The following is an 18,344-nucleotide window of genomic DNA, read 5'->3' as shown; positions in this document are numbered from 1 at the left end:
CTCTTCAAAAATTCTCTAAATACAGTGGAGCCACTTGTTCACACCCCACACATTTTCCTTAAAATTAACCCGCTTAATAAGGACACTCCGAAATATGGACACTTTTCTGTTCTCAACGCTCGGGGGGGGGGGGGGGAGTACTCCCTTATATGGGCTATATAGTTATGTGCGGCGCGATAGGGTATGGTTTTTCAGCCGCCGTGGTCATAAATAGGGTATCGATTTTAGCCATTTTGCCCTCATTTTGGTAATAACTAGGTATCGATTTTTTCACTCTAGTCTTGAATTCGTTTTTTTTTTTTCTTTTTTTTTTTGAAGAAGCTACTTCTTCATCATGATGTTTACGGCAACTGTGTACGTGCCGCAACGGCTTGTCGTGCGCTCCGGTCACGCGATGGGCTCCAGGGGTTTTTGAACTGAAGTTGACCAGACAACTAGGGTATCAAATTTTTGGTCAGGTCATAAATAGGTTAGGGAAAATTGCAGATTTTGGTCCTAAATAGGATAAGGGTTTTGGGAGTACACCCCACCCCCCGGTCTCAACGGTGTCCGTTATAACCCGGTTTGACTGTAATACCCTTTGGATATATGTATTTTCCTGACCGTAGCTGCATGAAGGTAACCTTGGCACTGAAAAATAATCTAAAATAGAGAAGTTTTCTCTGGCAAGGGAAATTTAAGTATTTCCGTGGGAATAAAAAAAAAATAAGGGAATAATTTCCGCAAGGATCCATTGCGGACCTATATCCTTGACAGGAAATTACGATAGAATACTATCACTTCCGATTTTCCAAAAAAGGCAGAGGCTGGTCCCTGGGGAATAGAAACTGACAACATTTCACTGTAAAAATAATATTCAGAAACGAGAACAGTCATCTAACGCAATGGTACCATTTTTATTTCTTTCAAGATTTAAAATAATTTAGCTGTGTGTGTGTATATATCTTAAATATTTCATTTACGGTTCTATCATTCTTTGTAGGCAACGTTATCGGAAGATCAGATTTCGGGTAAGGTATCGATTTGCGGCGTGATGTTGGCCGTGTTGGTTTTCTTTTTCTTAGCTTTTGACGGTCTATAATGTTTTCTTCTTGTCTTATTTCATTTTCTAGAGCACAAGGAAGCTTTTATGCTTTTTGATCGGAAAGGGGATGGAAAGATTGACTCAACACAGCTTGGAGAAGTACTGCGATCGCTTGGACTGAACCCCACGCAAGCTGATGTCAAAAAAGCTTTGAACGAGGTGGATCCAACCGGTAAGCTTACAGCATTTCGAAATTGTTATCGTATCATCGAAACTTTGAGAATTCATTTGATTTGCATAAAACGACTGAAGGACTTCCACTTTCGGTGCTACACGGCAAATTAAATGCCGCTTCGAAAGAGTGTTTATAAGTACGAATACGTCAGACGACCTTGTTTATTTGCAGTGATTTACGCAAGAATGAAGCTAGATCAACCATAGAAGTTTCTGGGGCTTTACATTAGTATTTCTTCGTTTGCTTTTTGTAGTTTTGGCTGGAAACCATATTATATTGACAAAGCTTAAATTATTGCGCACAGAATGCTGGAAGAAAGCCTCACATAAGCTTCTTATTCAGAGCTCATTAAACTGAAGTTTATAAACTAAGAAGTTTTCACTCAGTGCAACAATTCAGAATTAAAAGTAAACACAGTTTAGTAACTCTGCGGTTTTACTGTTTATGGACAAAAGCTGGTTTTTGATCTTCCGCTGACGCCTTTGTATCCTATTAATGGCGTCCTTTTGTATTCTTTTCCCTGTGGGCAGAAATAAATTTATGGCTTTTGAGGCCTTTTGTTTCTGTTGTCGTGGACTATTTTGAATTGGGTTATTTGCAATTAGCAAATGCAAATTAGCTATTGGATGAATTTTTATTTTTCCTTGTCATTGGGCAGCCATCTTGAATAACATGAAAAACAAAATTTGTGAGAGTACAAACCTGCCGTTGCGTGCAGGGAGTGGACTTGCTTTCTGTTCACCTCTTCACCTGTATCATGTTCTCAAAGTTGATGATCAATCATACAGGGAAACAGAGCATTGTTAACAGTCTTTATAAATCCTGAAATATGTTGCTGCAATTTTCAAAACTTTTTGAAACCATAAACATTACTGGGATTCAGCCTTACAACGGGCAAGTATCCAGTACTGTGATGTCTGGTTCACACTAGCAATATGACGGCATAACCGCAAGGTCACGAAACTATATTAAAAAAAACCCTGTTGTTGACTTTCTGTGATGTGAAAAAACACAACAAAAGACATAACAGGAACACGATAACATAAACATAACTACCTAAGGAATGACAGATCAGTTTTCTTTATGTTATTACACGGAATGCCCGCAGGGCAGGCCGTGTCTAGGTTTGGGTCGGTATCTTTTTCTTTTCTTTTTTTTTTGTAGAAGTCACAAATCGCCATATTAATTTATGCATTAAAATATCTCCTCCCCTAGTAGGGATGTATTGTTCTGATTGTCGACAGAAGTGGCCCAATCAAAATCTATTATTTAGGCACATATCACGAGAGAGGGGACCCTCTCATCCCTTTCTGTGTGACGTCAAATTATCATTTGATTTATTCATTAAACTTTGATTAAATTCTGCCCTCTCCCAGAAGGGATTTATTGTTCTGATTGTCTTGAACAAAAACAGCCCAATCAAAATCCATTAACGGCGCTTATATCACGAGGGAGGGGACCTACTCATCTTTACCCGTGTGACGTCAAACAAACATCATTTAGAACATTGTTTTTGTTCAATGGCGGCCACATGAATGAATAACTTCCAAGTAGTACTCGACAGTTAAAACGGTGGAAATTGGGAGAGTACACCGCGAAGAAACTACGCTTTTAAAAACAGATCGAATAATTCGACACGGAGGAAACCAGACCAGTTCCAGCGGGGGTTATGACGTTATCGCAGAGTTATTTCCGGTATGATTCTCAGTAACACAACCATAAACAGTATCACGCAGTCTCTCTGAATAAAACCATTCAATTATTTCAATTGCGATTCAAGGGAGGATAGTTTTTAAAAATCTGCGAAGCATACAATGGGGAATAAATGGGGCAACATCAAGCATTCCGTGTATATGCCGATTAAAGGCATCTTGTTTTGTCAAAGTCCCAATGCTGTTATTTTGGCAGCTTGTGTCAACCAGGGTTAAGGAGGAGTAGTCGGTACTCTTGTCACTTCATGCTGGGTATCCTCTGAAGGACTGGCATCTCATGTATGAGGAGCAGTAATATTTCAAGTAATCGAACGCTATTTAGTATAAATCTACTAGCGTTCTCAGGGCTGTCAACCTCACACGTCTTCAAATATGGAGAATATGACTTCCCCGGCCAGCAATAACAAAGCGCCTTACAGAGGCGTCGCATCAAGGCCAAATTCACAGGTTCAGTGGGGAGGGGGGGGGGAGACATACATTAAACAGTACCAGAAACAACGCTACACTTTTCAGATTTTCTTGTCAGAAAGTCGAGTCTGCGACAAATAGCAAACTTTGTCAATTCTCCGGGAGATTACAGACATAAATCTGGAGATCAGGAGATATGGCTCAAAATCTGGAGATTACAGACATAAATCTGGAGACCAGGAGATACAGTTCAAAATCTGGAGACTCCCGGATCATCCGGGAGAGTTGACAGCCCTGTGTTCTATTCCGACCGTTGTTCTCTGATTGGCTACGCTACCCACCATCTATTCTGTGATAGATAGCGAGTAGCGGTTGTCAACAAAATTCAGCCTGCTTCTTCGTGTTTTCGAAGCATCTATGAGGAGGATTTGGATAATTTACTTGTTAAGTTTTGAATGACTAGTAGATTTATACTAAAACAATTAGATTATTTGCTCTTGATTTCTATGCATGATAGCTGATTTAGGCAGTGCACCCTCATCAGCTGTCACGCGACAGAAATCTCAAGTTCATAATCTAATTGTTCAATAGAAAGTGAAGCTATTAGCACAGTCTGGCAGATTATTTTTTTAAAAGCAAAAATTGATTGCAAGTACTATTGATAATGCTTACTGGTTTTAATTATGTTATCTCCTTTTTTAGGTAGTAAACGCATCTCTTTTGAGGAGTTTTTGCCTATCTTCCTTTCCATTGGCCAAAAAAAAACAACCAACTCCAATGAGGGTTTTGTGGATGGTCTTCGTGTCTTTGACAGAGATGGTAATGGTCAGATATCAGCTGCCGAGCTGCGACATGTACTCACAGGATTAGGTGACTGAAATGTTTATGAAGTTCATGTTAGTAGTGACATAAGTCCCATTTCTCAAGTTCTGTTGAGACCTTGAGGATCTTAAACTCATGTGGATTTATATCTCGATCACTTGGAATGTTGCTTTGTTGGCATCCTCTGGAATGGCCTGCATGGCAGTCCTATCCTTCTGAGAGCATGGAAAGTTCATGAAGTTGAAAAGGAGCAAAAATAACATGGGAATGGGAGGGGGAGGGAAAAAGAAGGGAGAAGTTTCTTTTTGTTCCCCTTCTCTTCCCTCCCCCCCCCCCTCCTTTTTTTTTTTTTTTTTCACCCCTTCTCCAGAGTAGTTTTTCTTTATATGTTGTGCTTCCTTGGAAAGGAAACAACTGCTACACAGGCTGCCTCTGGAAGAAACCCTGGCCATTGTTTCAAAAACTTATGGGAGAGTTTCATCTTGGACATCCAATGCTCAATTTCTGACAAAAAGCCTGTTGCCTGGCCTTGAGTTGTCTCTGTTATTTTTTCTGGCCTCAACGAGGAATTTGTTTTCCAGTTTCTTCATTTTTTACCTCTTCAAAAACTGACATTCTCAAATTTCAATTCACTCTGGTTGTAATACACAGTACCTACTTCAAAACCCTCTTAAGGTGATTGGCTTTTTCCTGTTCACTATGATCAGAGAGCCCATTACGCCATTATCTTGCACCTTACTGTGCAGTTGATTTGGAGCTGCCTTATTCTTTGAACAGTAAACAATTCATACCCAGGAAATTACTTAGTCAAACTGGGAAGGCACATTCATCTGCTACTGAAACATTTATTCTTTTAAGGAGAAAGAATGACTGAAGAGGAGGTTGATCTACTTGTTAGTGGCTTGGAGGACCAACAAGGACAAATAAACTATGAAGGTACATACAATGTCATGTTCAGTATGTATAAATAGAATTTACAAATTGACTGTAGTTTTCTGTGGTCTATACTCGTATAAACCATAAAATGACGTCAAAAAATGTTCAAATGTTCAGTGAAGTGCAGCTCGTGGTGTCACTGCCAAGTTTTGAACATTTTAAAGCTGCCATCAATTTGTTTTTTACAATAACGTGGAAAAAGTACAAGCCGAATTGGCTTTACTTTCCATTGAGAAAGCATGCATCTGATGTCATTTTTACTGTCTTTACTCTTATAGACAATATCTACAAGCCAATCAGTGTTCGGGAATTTTGACAGTTGTTGTAAAAATAGAATTAATGACTGTTTTGTGATTCAAGCTCTGACCACTGTAGCCACATGTTTTGCATGGAGCTGCGTCAATATGAATAGGTCATGAGGGTGGTAGGAAGGGATGTAAAATCAGATCAAAGGGGTGGGATTGGGAATGAAAGTGAAGGTGCACATATTTTTTTTCCTAGTGGATTGGTAGTGTACCATTCATTATTTTGTGGGGTCAGAGATTGAAACTTGTCATAGTACTAAGTGCTCTCTGTATCAGGAATGACAAAGTAATTGAGGAGCTGTGTTGAAAAAAGACCCTGTACCTTGTTTCAGATTTATTAGTTTTAGTCAAAAGCAATTTTTAGGGCTACATTTTGAGATGACCAGTGTATTTTTAGAGGTTGGATTGATTGTTGGGCTTAATGATTGTTTCATTGGATGGCATCTGAGAATTATGCAGAGCACTAAACAAGCTTAGAATGTTGAACCTGTGTATCCAAGTCAACATTGATTTAGGGGAGAGGAGAAGCAAAACTTGACTGTACAAACCAACATAAGTGTGATTTCATTTGACGAGAAGTACAGTAGTAAGTCCATGTTAGTGTTTTATATTTGGTATAGGATTGTAGGTTCCTACTCTCCCCAAATGAACCCATCCCCAAAAAACCTTGTAACTTTTTGAGTGAAAGATGCGGGGTAAAGCACCTAGGAACCATAGCGTGAAGTAGATAAACCAATTTGTTGAAAACTGGAGGTGAAGGTCATACTTATCAATGAAGAAAAGATCAACAGTTGCTATTATCCAGGAAATTTAATTACTCTTACTGGAGACTGGAGATTGTTTCATATCTGGGAGACTCTTGGATAATCTGGGAGAGTTGGCATATACGAATTATGCATATCAGGCTTAATAAGAATTTATCCCCTGGCTTGCTTGCGTCTACATTTGAAAACTGCATTTTAAATAGGGGCGCGTCTATATCTGCAGAATGAACAATTTATTATGCTAACAATTTTATAATAAATATTTCTTATTTGATGTCAACAGAATTTGTCAAGATGGTTATGTCCGGGTAACATGGCTCAGCTGCTGCAGATTAGAAGTCTTATAATAATATTATTTTCTGTGATTCAGAATTGAGAAGGAAACTGATTATAATAGAGCCGAATATTATTAAACATGATAATAGTGAGTGAATATCCTGCATGAAAGTTCATTAAGCAGTGCTCATGTGTGAGTGAGAATTTGTGGGACATATTTTGGGTATTCTAGAATCAGAATACTGTTGAAAAATTGACGAAATTGAAAAATTGAATTGAATTGTTGAAAATACGTTAAAAAAATAAATATATTCTTCTTTTACTTTGACCATTTGGATATATTTTGTTGCTGGTACAACATAGATTTTTCAGTGTGCAGTGGAAAAACAATTTTTTGAACCTCTTAGGAAAACTGATTTTGTTGTGAAAAATAGGTAGGTTTAAAAATCGGTGGTAAAATCGGACTGAAGCAAATCCAAGGAAATCAACTTTTGGTAGATAAGGAATTGGGAGTTTGAAAATTGAGGATTCGAATAATCGAGATTCCACTGTATTTCTTCTTCATAAAACCCAGGATATGTTCGCTTATTGGGGGGGGGGGGGGGGCGGTAAAGCTATGGCAGGGGAGGGGCAAGAGAGGGGCAGGCTATCAGATTTGCCTGCTTTTCATTCCAGTTAGTCCCAATTTCTCCAACAGCCTTGCTTTTTCTGGTGGCTCCCACTTCTGTGATTTTTACATTAATTTTGCAAATCATTATGCAGTGTTTTAAAATAGATTTGCAGCTGAGGTCACATGACTCGATTTTCACTTAAACATCATATGTGGAGTATAACTTCAAGAATATAACGAATGGAAAAGGGGTGACAAAATTAGCAAAATGCCTAAGTTTGAGACCCATGACATGTAAGAATGGTTTGGAGTTTTGGAACTTTAAACCTGTCATAACAACTTGCTGTTCAACAGCAGAATTCTCAAACTCAACAATTTTTCCATTTCATAATGCCCCATTCCATTTCTAATGTTCTTTAACTCGTAGCTCATGATTATTTCACTGAAAAGGGGAGACATGATGCACTCACTTATGTCCAGAAATGCACCTAACCCGGAATTTGGGTACTCCATATAAAACAGACCTTTTTGTCGTTTTCATGTGATTTCATGTTTGAAAGAATTATTTGTGTTTTAGTGACATGTAAGAATGGTTTGGAGTTTTGGAACTTTAAACCTGTCATAACAACTTGCTGTTCAACAGCAGAATTCTCAAACTCAACAATTTTTCCATTTCATAATGCCCCATTCCATTTCTAATGTTCGGAGACACCTTGTGATGTCTATCATACAGTTCATGAATCATTAGCGTGCATTTCTGGACATATCTTAATGCACTAGCTGCTATCAATCACTTTGAGGACCTGTACACTCCCCCACCCCTCCCCCCTACTCCCCCACACTCTCTGCCTCACGCTCAGTGATCACTGGTCACCGCTTAACCACCTTTTATGCAGGTTAATTCATGAATTAAGAGATAATAAATTATATGACAGGGATTTACAAAGTTTAATATTCATAACATTTTCTATACATAAGACATGATACTATAGAATAAAAGTGATGTACTAAGTACGTACTTTTACAGAAAAATAATAATAATAAACCTTTCTGGTATCAAAATTCACTTGAGTGCGACTCAGTTTCTTCTTTAGTTTCATTAGTATTTTGTTCAAATATGGAGTGGTGAAAGGTGATGACACAATTTTTCAGAACTTTTCTGAAGAATCTCAAGTGCTATTGTGGGTTATCAATGTGATTGTTGTCCAAAGCTTTAAATCAACATTTGTGGAAGGGCAGATGTAAATATCTATTTTTACTGGTTCTAAGCCAAAGAGCCAGTGTTGCAAAAATAATAGCTGATTACCTGTGCATACTATAAACTTGTTCCACAAAAAAGATCAAAGAACAGCATTCGCAGAAATTTGTTTATTTTTGGCAGTGATTTCACAATTTCACTTCTCCAAATTTATACTACGTTTTCCTTCATTTTAGAAATTATACTAAAGTTTTACTGAGTCTGATGAATCTACCCTAAATTATATGCCCAATTTCATTGGCGAAGTTTTTGAAAAAGCCTTGTTATCTAAGGGAAGATGTAAGTAACATATCTATGTATATGTACCCTTGTTAGACGACTATGCGAAATGCCAGAGACGCGAGCGACTTCGCCTTACATGCTTAAGACTAAGCTCTATTACCAGCCGCTGGTTGGAAAAATGAGCCCATCAAGCCTAGCTAAAGACTTGCCACAAAGAAACACTCTGCTAGCAGGGTAATTGATATGACCGCACCCATCTTCCCCCCCCCCCCCCCCACCCCCCTCCCAGAACAGCGGCTGGTGATCGAGCTTATTTACCTTGGTCTGGTCTGGGCTAGTCCCATAGTAGGAGATCGAGAAAACCCGGACGACAGACCGCACTTTCTCTCTTTCTCATCCCCAGAAGTCTGCAACCCTAGGAATGGAATTTAATAAGCAGACTCCACGTGCCGACGCTTCTGTATACACTCAAGTAAAACAACAACAACAGCAGCAACAACACCTTTGCAACTGAAGAAGGTGGAGAAGGTTCGAAGCAAACTACAAAACATTTCAATAAACGCACTGGAACTAACATTAAATGACTGTTGATAGCCGTGACACGGCAAAAACATCCAACAAAATCATGTTCACTCCTGGTTAAACTTTCAGGGGCCTGTTTCTCGAAAGTCCCGGTTACCGGGCCCGGTAAGTGTCTTTTGCGACAAATGTTTCTTAACAGAAGTCAGCTAGCTTTGTATACTAAATTTTTAAATCTTATAATTCTATGAAAACATTGGCCAAGTACCATGTCTGTAATCGCTGTGTAATCGGCGAAAAACATTCAAAAATATACTTATCGGGCCCGGTAAGTTACCGGGACTTTCGAGAAACGGGCCCCGGGGGAGAAAAAGTGATTGCAAAGTCTGCGGTGTTACACTTTTGCCCGGGATGGGGGTGGAGGCGGAGGGATACTCCTTGATATTTTTGGTGGAGGTGCGTGGCTCGATTCTCCAAATCCTGACTCCCGATTTCAGACCAGAATATGTATTTTTCTGGTACCTTTTTCAGACCTGACCTCTGCTCTAAAATTCATCCCCCTTCCGTAAAATCTACACCCATTTTCATACTTTCAGACCAAAATTGTTTTAAAACATCTATACACATTTTGAAACCAAAAACGGCTAAAAAAAAAACCGTACCCTTTGGCGACGCACGTGCAGACATGGCTTATAGAGGGGAATGCCCCCGGGCATTTTTACTTGATCAGTACTCTCCTACTCACCCGACCCTGGGTTTAATTTTATGTGCGTGCCAGAGTGACCTCACCCCGTGATTCCAGGACTTCCTTGTCTAATTGAGCATTTTATTCATTAACGCAAGTAACTTTAACCACAGCTCACAGACCAGTTCGCCGAACGCCAGCATGGCTCAACCAACCCAAGAAGAGATGGATGGTAAATAATCTATTACTTGGGTCCTCCCTTGTCCACAATTAACATAACAACCTTGAGGAGTTAACGCCTTTGCTATTTTTTTAGAGTATAGGGACGCGTTTACTCTGTTTGACAACCAAGGCGACGGGAAGATTGACGGGGATCAGATCGGCAGCTTGCTTCGCTCGCTAAACCTCAATCCTGATGATGAAGATATTCGCAAGATTGAGAAAGACGTTGGTAAGTGATTAAGCGAAAATCTCTGCGTAAATTCAGAGGTAGCCGAACATTTTGGCTGGTTATGTTCTTTGAATTGTCTTAGTACTATTCGCGGGAATTTGTGTGTATTATTGGCGAAGATCAACGCTATGAAGGAATACTATTTATGCGGAGAGTTCAATTTGTCTATTTTGTTACTTCGATTACTATTTCTCTCTATCAGTGACGCAGATTTTGAATTACGTACGAGCGGAGCGCTAGAGATGTTTAAAAATTAACCAGTGTAATTATTATGACATATAAATATAAAATGTGGTTGCAACCCTTTGGGCGGATTACAGTCATTATAAAAACAACCGGGACGTCAAAGCTTTGGAACTGTTTTATGCCAAGTTTCACTGATTTAAGCCTCTTTCCGTCCAGTGATAAATGAGCAAATCCTTCAGTTCTTGTGCAATTTAACCTTCCTCAGTGGAGTATTTTGTCACGCAAATGCAGCGCCTAAAAAAATATGCTTGTCGTTGTTTTCGTTTGTGTATTGGACTGTGTGCGTGAAGCGAGGCAACCTTTTAGAATTTTCTCAGCTGTGAAAACGATACGGCGTAATGAAACCATAGGTTTTAAAATAACAAGTATAGTATTGTGTGTGTGTGTTGTTTCTAAAAATATGTACCACACTTTCCAAAGAAATTGAATCGTTTTCAATTTACTTTACAAATGAATTTTAAAGTTATCATAACTACGTTTAATTCTTTTACGCTTATGAGTACGAATGCTTAGCATATTTTGGCGTGCTCATAGACAAAATCGTCGAAATGAATACCCTTGAAAAACCATCGATCAGTATTGCAACAGGCAAATGTCATCCCGAAGATTATGTTTCAAAAGCGACGCGTTTTTGTTTTGGCAATCGGGTAACGAAATTGATTGAAATTGCACTGTCTGATTTGAAGTATAAACTATCTTTTACACAGCCGCGGAAAGTTTTATTGTGCAAATTAGACTGAGATTTATTGAAATCAGCGCTTGTTGAGACGTGGCAGTTAATTAGGTATGACCTGCTATTAAATTCTTATCTTTCCTATTGGTTTGTTTGAGTACAATTTCGATCTTAAGACCATTCCATATTTAGTTTGTTGTACCCTTAGATCTTCTCGTCTTTTTTGTGTGTGATAAGCGAGCTGATTTGTAGGCTTATTTGGTTTTAGATAGATTCTTTGAGAAAAAGACGACATTTTAGGGAACGACTGCAATTTTGGGGCCATGCCCCTCTTGAGCTGATTTCGCATTAATCGCTTCGAGTGTTATCTCTTACAGATACTGAATATTCAAAGCGGCTGGTTTATTAAAAATAACCTCGTGCCTCCAGTTTGGTATTATTACCTTTTTTCTTCGCTTGGGTCCGCCAAATAGAACCGTTTACTTTGATAAATCCATATATTGTTTCGCCAACAGTTCATTTTGGAAAAATGTAACTCTGTCAACAGTCCATTGTGTACAGGTAACACCCAGATGACCAGCATTAAGTAAATAACGAATACTTACTGTGCTGCTGTTTCGATCCAATGTTCGAAGAATCTGGAGATATACAATGATGATTGATACAGTTTATGTATAAATAAAAGGCGTATAAAGGATAATTGTTGATGGGGACGCAGCCAAGTTTAATTTGACGTTTTTTTTTGCGACGTTTCTCGATCTCGGCGATTTGTCTTCAAATCATTTCTATGACTTGAGATGCTTTTTCTGTGTGCATTTACAATTATAATAAGGTCCAGCTTGTAAAAGCCGACACCGGAAGCGTAAAAATTGTTAGTAAATGGACTCCCGATCCTCCTTTGAACCCATAAACCAGAATCCGAAATAGCAAAACAAAATTAGCTTTCAAAAAGAGGCATGTCTAAAAAATTTTTCCGGAGCATTACAAGCTTGAAATCGATTCCTTCGAATCTTGAAAAAGGTTCCGCGAAGAAATCGAAAGCTTGCAATGCTTTAAAAAAATGTAGATCCTGAAAGCTAATTTTGTTTCCCAGTCCTCAATCTAACAGGATGAGTAAACAAAATTATTTTCTCAGAATCAAATAGTATAAAATCGAATGAATACAGAGAAATGCAAAGAAACCTCCCTGAGTTATGAAGTATGACAACGACCAGAAATTTCAAGTTTTTTTTGTGCTACTTTAAAACACCAAAGTCATTCAGACCCTTCCTAGTTTTTAGGGATGATTTTTGAGTTGTAGAACCGTTTTTAAAGAATCTCATGGAACACAGGGCGTTATACTGGGACCCGCAAGCTACCTGCAGGGGCCCGGCCGGCTGTTCAAAGCAGTGTTAAGCTACAATTCAAGTCAAGGGCCCAGTTGCTCAAAGCCCGGTTTAGCTAATCCTGGGTTAACATAAACTTTGATTCAAGTTTAATGACTAATCAATAAAGATTCTTCCAAAAGATTTTTGCCCTTTAGTTTTGACTTTTCTTTACCGTTAGCATAAAATTAGCTCTTGAAAACATTTAAAATAAGCGAGATGAAAACCTCGGTTAATTTTTAATCAGCGGTTAACGTTAATCGGCTTTCGAACAACCGGGCGCAGATCAATAACTAATCAGGTTCATATTTTTACAAAAAAATAAGAAAATAAATAAACAAACTTAAGAGCGAACAAACGACCGACAAAAGAAAGAATGAATCAATCAATTTCGACTTTTCCTCTTACTTAACGAGACTTTTAGAGACCCTTTAAGATCTTCGGTGATCTTTCTTCAATTTAACGGAAATCTGTGGTTAAGTGTTTTAAATCGGCTTTCGAACTCCTGGCCCTCGGAAATGGACGTACGTGGAAACGACGTGTTATCAAGGATGGACTGAAAAATGTCCAAGATAAGCTTTAAACACCGATAGATATCATGATGGTTGCAAAATTAGAAGGACTTTTGGCGAGAACGCGACACTTTTCGCACGCAAGCTGTTATCTGTTCAAACACCACACAAGGCTTTGTTGCAAAATGAACGCTATGGATGGTAAATTCTGCATTGTTGAACGATCGTAAAGTACAGCAGGGGTGGAAAAATCAACTTACGTGATTTGGAGATCATCCTATGTACGATAACAAGCAGCATTTTAGCTTAGCTAGCTAAGAAGATTAGTTTAATGATGGGCCTTGGTTAAGTTACAGTTGGTTTCGAAAATTGAAAATAGACCAAAATAAAACTGTCGACTAACAAAATAGTTTTTTTTTCCATTTTAACTGATACAACAAGTAAATCAGTAAATCCAAGCGAACCTTGATTATAATTTCCCCCTGACTGCCATTTTGCAACAAGCACGTATCATTCCTGAGATGTTCGAAGAATTCGTTATGAGAGGAAATTTAGATGTCAGAGCCACGAAACACATTTTTAAAATAAGCAAAGAGAACTGAAACGCGGGAAAAGAGAGCAGACAATCAATCAGATCAGATACTTTTAACTTCAAAAATATTGGGTGGGTCGGGCGATGGCAAAAAAGAAAAAAACATTTTCATGGGATGGCGTAACTTCAATAGTATCAGGAAACAAGAATGAAATTAATATGACGCATAAATCCACTGATAAATTAGGCCTAAGAAAGCTGAATAACTCTCAGATGGGATCATTAAATTTTGTCTAAGCGAACACAGGTTTGCCATCCAACTGATAAGTAAATTGGCCACCGCAAAGAGATAACAAGCTGACGTTTCGCGTGCTCGAAAACGTCAGCTCGTTAATCTCTTTGCGGTGGCCAATTTACTTATCAGCTCAGTTGATATACAGGCCGCTCAGATCCAAGGGGATCAAGCCGTCCGCGCCAAGACTGCCTGTTTCCGGCTTGATTGACCTTCCTCCGGCCATCTTGACTCTACTTTCGCAGAGCCATTGTGCACAAGCTTCTGCCACTCAGTTAATGAGAACCAAATATATTCGTTTTCACTTCCCGGCCAACGTAGCCGCAGTTCCTTAAAAAACAAACCGCACCCCTTATCTATTTGTGGTTTTAAATGGCTGCCTCGTTAAAGACGCTATTTGGGGATTTTTGCACGTTAAACGTTGGATGGTAAGCCTTGGAACGTGTTAATTGATAAATGTGTGGAAGAAAAAATTCTGGGACTAGGGTGGACTCAGTGGAGAGGTTTAGAATTGTGTTTACGGTAAACAGGCAGAAATGACCACGTGACCATGTTTATCCTATATTTGCCATGTTTGCCGCTCGCTCTTTCCAGTTTCTCAGTAAAATTGAGTAGTTTTGCGTTAGCACGAAAGTCCAGAGTTGTTTTACACTATTTTCATGAATGTACTAATTATTTCAAGGAAACATAAACGCGAATCTCTCATTTGCCGTAAACGTGATTCTTAAGTCTTTCTGGTCTTTCAGTGCTGTGTAGTTTATACTGTGGTCCTGTTTTTAGGTAACCGTCGCATCTCGTTTGAAGAGTTCCTTGCCATTTTTATGAAGGAGAAAAAGAATGACAAACAAGTGACAGCTGAGCAGTTCATAGAGACGTTGGGTGTGTTTGACAAGGACAGCATTGGCAAGGTCTCATCCGGGGAACTGCGTCACGTGTTAACTGCACTGGGTGAGTAAGGCGACATTTGATTGGCTTATGATCTATCTCGCTTCCGGATCTCCCTCAAGATTAGTTCATTATCATAAAACCCTTGAGGGCTTGCACTGATGGGTGAGGGGGAGGTGAAGGACACATTTCTGATCCTAAGTAGGGACGGATGAGGCATTTCTATATATTTATTTTCATTCAAGAAATTAAAGTAGATCTTTTAAGTGGTGCAGGAGTAGTAGCTACAGGGTCAATGGAAAGAACAAAGTAAACCTGGCAAAAATTGGCGAGGCAAAAATATTTCCATAGCAGGCACGGAGCCTTTGGGCCTGTTAAATATGGCGGCGGGCCAGCCTCGTAAGCGAGCTGGCCACGTTTTGGGCAGTTAACTGAGATCCCACTGTAAGATGCCGGTATCTTGGCAGTACGGGCTGAAAATGTTCTTTGTGCACATACAAATTTTTCTTAACAGACATGACTAGACAAGACAAGATTCATCCATCATACGGAATGTTTGCACCTGTCCATTTAAGTAGTTCCTCGGTGAGTGGTGTGAGCCCAGGATAGCCTCTCTTTTGAGAGTAGTTCTGAAAATGGGACTGTTAGTTGTGTCAATGACACTCTCCTCGGAGACCAGTGAGAGATGGAGGGACTAAAGAGAGTGAAATAATGAGGAGCGCAGGGAACGGTGGGAAGGGAGAAGATTGAAACGAGGCCTTTCGTGCTCTACCCGTCATTCCCCTCGCCACGTTTTCCCTATTTCCAACTTTTCGCTCCTTTTATATGTAAGAGCCTCTGCGAAGGAGAGAATTAATAACACCACCAGCACCACCAACAACAACAACGACAAAAATTATCTACTTTTGGTATAGAAAAGATCAGATAAGAACAGTTTAAACAATACTGACACCTTTGCCCCAATAAGTCGTTTAATTTCTTCCACACGATGTAGGGTGGGGGTTATACGGGTGGGGTACCTAGGTAATCGAGTGATTCGTGCATGGTAGAGTTAACAAGAGCGCTGAACAATTTGACTTTATCGCAGGGGTTTGCACTGGTACCATCCAGACAAGCAACCAAATCATGAACTCAAGCACATCAAAAGTGGACTAACAAATCAAGTTGAAAGGATAACTTGTAGTTTTAAACGAGAAAAGTCGAGGAGGCTTTTTCAGCTTTTAGCCACGTTTCCATGACGCCGCTTGAACAGGGTCTTGATCAAAAGCAAGAGGATATAACTTTGCTAACTCACTGCATCTTTTCACAGGTAACAAGCTCAGAGATCACGAGGTTGACGTTTTATTCGGTGATGTCGGAGAGCATTCCGGATATATAAACACCGCAGGCAAGTCACTAGTAACCCTCCACCCCTCCCCCCCCCCCCAGCCCTACCGCTCCCACCTCGTGGAGAGGGGCGAAGAAGAAAGACCGCGGTACTGATAATTAGCGGGTTCCCCCAAAGTGGACCGAAAGAGAGTTGCTTCGTAGGTCTGCGAAAGGGAAGGGGTCATCGGGTCTATATTTGGGGTCTTTCTGCGAGTACTACAGCACACTGTATTTTTTGTGTTAATGGAGTATTGTTTTAGTTTTGTTTTGAATTTGTATTGTTTTCTGCTGCTTGTTTCGTTTGCTTTGCACTGATCGGACACAGGTACTCATATTTACGTATTTGTGAAGTGGATTTCGAGATATAGTGTTAATCAAGGCCAAGGGTGGACCCATTTCAGTTTTTTTCAAATCGATCCGATACGATTACGATATTTGGTATCGATACCGATTTTGTGACGCCATCATCCAAGACTTTTCAGTGATGTTATCACCTACACGCTCTTTATGCTCCGTAAACATTAAACAAAAAACACACCGCCCTAGCAAGAGTTTAAACTTTACTTTTGTGATAATTCCTTTGAGCTCAATGCAAATAGCGCATGCACAAACGCAAAAATATTGGGGTTTTTTTTAACTTTTTTTGTTACCTTTTCTCTTCCACAGACTTCGTCAACATGGTCATGTCCAACTAGACAAAGGCGTCACTCTGTAGTATAAATACGTATATTAATCAAGCTGTGTGAGGAAATAAAAAGGTGACATTGCGATTCAGTTGTTCCGTGCCTTTTTTAAGTTTCCTAACTCCCTTCACATTAGACTTCACTTCTAAAGCCAGGTACGACGCAAGCACAAGCACAGAAGAATGGAAATCGTTCCATTTTCTTGTGCTTGTGCTTAAGCTTGCGTCGTACGTGTAAACCGGAACGACGCAAGCATAAGCACAAGCGCAAGCACAAGGCGCTTATGCTTGTGTCGCACCAGTTTACATGTAGGTTTCTCGTGCTTATGCTTGTGCTTGCGTCGTACGTTTAAACCAGGCTTAATCGAATTCGACCTTTCTTACCTCTTTTGACCTAGCCTCGGTTTAACAGTATTGCATTGGCCGAATCTTGCTTTAAAGGGAGTGGCCGGTAAGCATTGCAGTGGAAAATTTGCTGATATAACCATATTTAATGTGACCACGGCTTTTTGCTTCAGTTTGAGCTATCCTGTCAGCAACATGTTTACTTAGAACTCATTGGCTCGTTATTACAGTCGATGACTTGCCTTATCACGTGCGGGTTTGATTGATTTGCCATAAAAAAAAATGATGGAAAGCTGAAAAGATGAATTAGAAGGGAAACAAGAAAAACAGGTTCATGCATGTTTCCTTTGTCCAGTGTAATCACATCCAGCAGATGTGTTTCCAACGATTTGCCGATGAACCGCCGCCCGGTTAGCTCAGTTGGTAGAGTACAGGACTACTGTGCGGGAGGTCGCGGGTTCAAAAACCCCGGCCGGACCAACACTCAGGGTCTTTAAATAACTGAGGAGAAAGTGCTGCCTTTTTAATGACCTCTGCAAATGGTTAGACTTTCTAGTCTTATCGGCCCCATCTCACAACCCTTGTTCGTAAATAACTCTGTGGACGGTATAGAACCCACTCACTGTTCGCAAATAGTAGGGGACGTAGTTCCCGGTGTTGTGGTCTGGTCTTTGTGTGTATATTCTCATGGTTGGGTGGGTAAATGCTCGGAGATATTAGCTGCATAAGCTACTCTAAAATCCGAGGTTAAATAAAGAAATGATCATGATGATGATGATGATGAGTAACCGATGAGTAGACAATAAGCAACCATATCAAGAATGGTGCCTCTTTTTACTTCTGCGCATATGTTCTGCGCATCTAGGGACAATCTGAGAAACCCTGATTTCTTTAGGACGGTTTTTACCATGTTTACTAATACAAAGGTATTTTTGCGCGGTTCATGGCTTTGCAAGAAAAGAATATCTTAGGAAGGGTTCTTAAAATCCACAAAGAAAACCGGGGTAACCACACATTTTTCAGAGATAATTAAGCAACAATTTGGAAAAAAAAAAGCCATTCATTGTCATATATTTTAACGCTTTTGAGAATTATTGTTGGTTAATTACCTCTGAAAAATGCGTGGTTACCCCCTATTTTCTTTTTGGATTTTAAAATCTCTTGCTAAGATCTTCTTTTCCCGCATAGTTTTAAACTGCGCAAAAATACTTCTGTATT

At 39.6% G+C, this 18,344-nt stretch overlaps 2 protein-coding genes across 2 annotated transcripts; both read left to right on the top strand.

The window, feature by feature from the left end:
* The first annotated feature begins 784 nt into the window (after window positions 1-784).
* Window positions 785-8,158, top strand: LOC146450781 (myosin-2 essential light chain-like). Its single transcript, XM_085100029.1, has 6 exons — window positions 785-887; window positions 983-1,010; window positions 1,113-1,256; window positions 4,082-4,249; window positions 5,060-5,137; window positions 6,490-8,158. The coding sequence occupies exons 1-6, from the start codon at window positions 885-887 to the stop codon at window positions 6,516-6,518; spliced, it is 450 nt and encodes a 149-aa protein (XP_084956155.1). The 5' UTR covers window positions 785-884; the 3' UTR covers window positions 6,519-8,158.
* A 1,693-nt stretch (window positions 8,159-9,851) lies between these two features.
* Window positions 9,852-16,869, top strand: LOC146450780 (myosin-2 essential light chain-like). The gene is made up of 5 exons (XM_085100030.1): window positions 9,852-10,008; window positions 10,093-10,227; window positions 14,627-14,794; window positions 16,041-16,118; window positions 16,766-16,869. The coding sequence occupies exons 1-5, from the start codon at window positions 9,978-9,980 to the stop codon at window positions 16,792-16,794; spliced, it is 441 nt and encodes a 146-aa protein (XP_084956156.1). The 5' UTR covers window positions 9,852-9,977; the 3' UTR covers window positions 16,795-16,869.
* The last annotated feature ends 1,475 nt before the right edge of the window (window positions 16,870-18,344 follow it).

Source organism: Pavona decussata, unplaced genomic scaffold (genome assembly GCF_977016875.1).
Source record: "Pavona decussata unplaced genomic scaffold, jaPavDecu1.1 SCAFFOLD_426, whole genome shotgun sequence".
In the NCBI taxonomy this organism is placed as follows: domain Eukaryota; kingdom Metazoa; phylum Cnidaria; class Anthozoa; order Scleractinia; family Agariciidae; genus Pavona; species Pavona decussata.
Note: the sequence above shows the minus strand (reverse complement) of the source record. Positions and strands in the feature narration are given on the sequence as shown.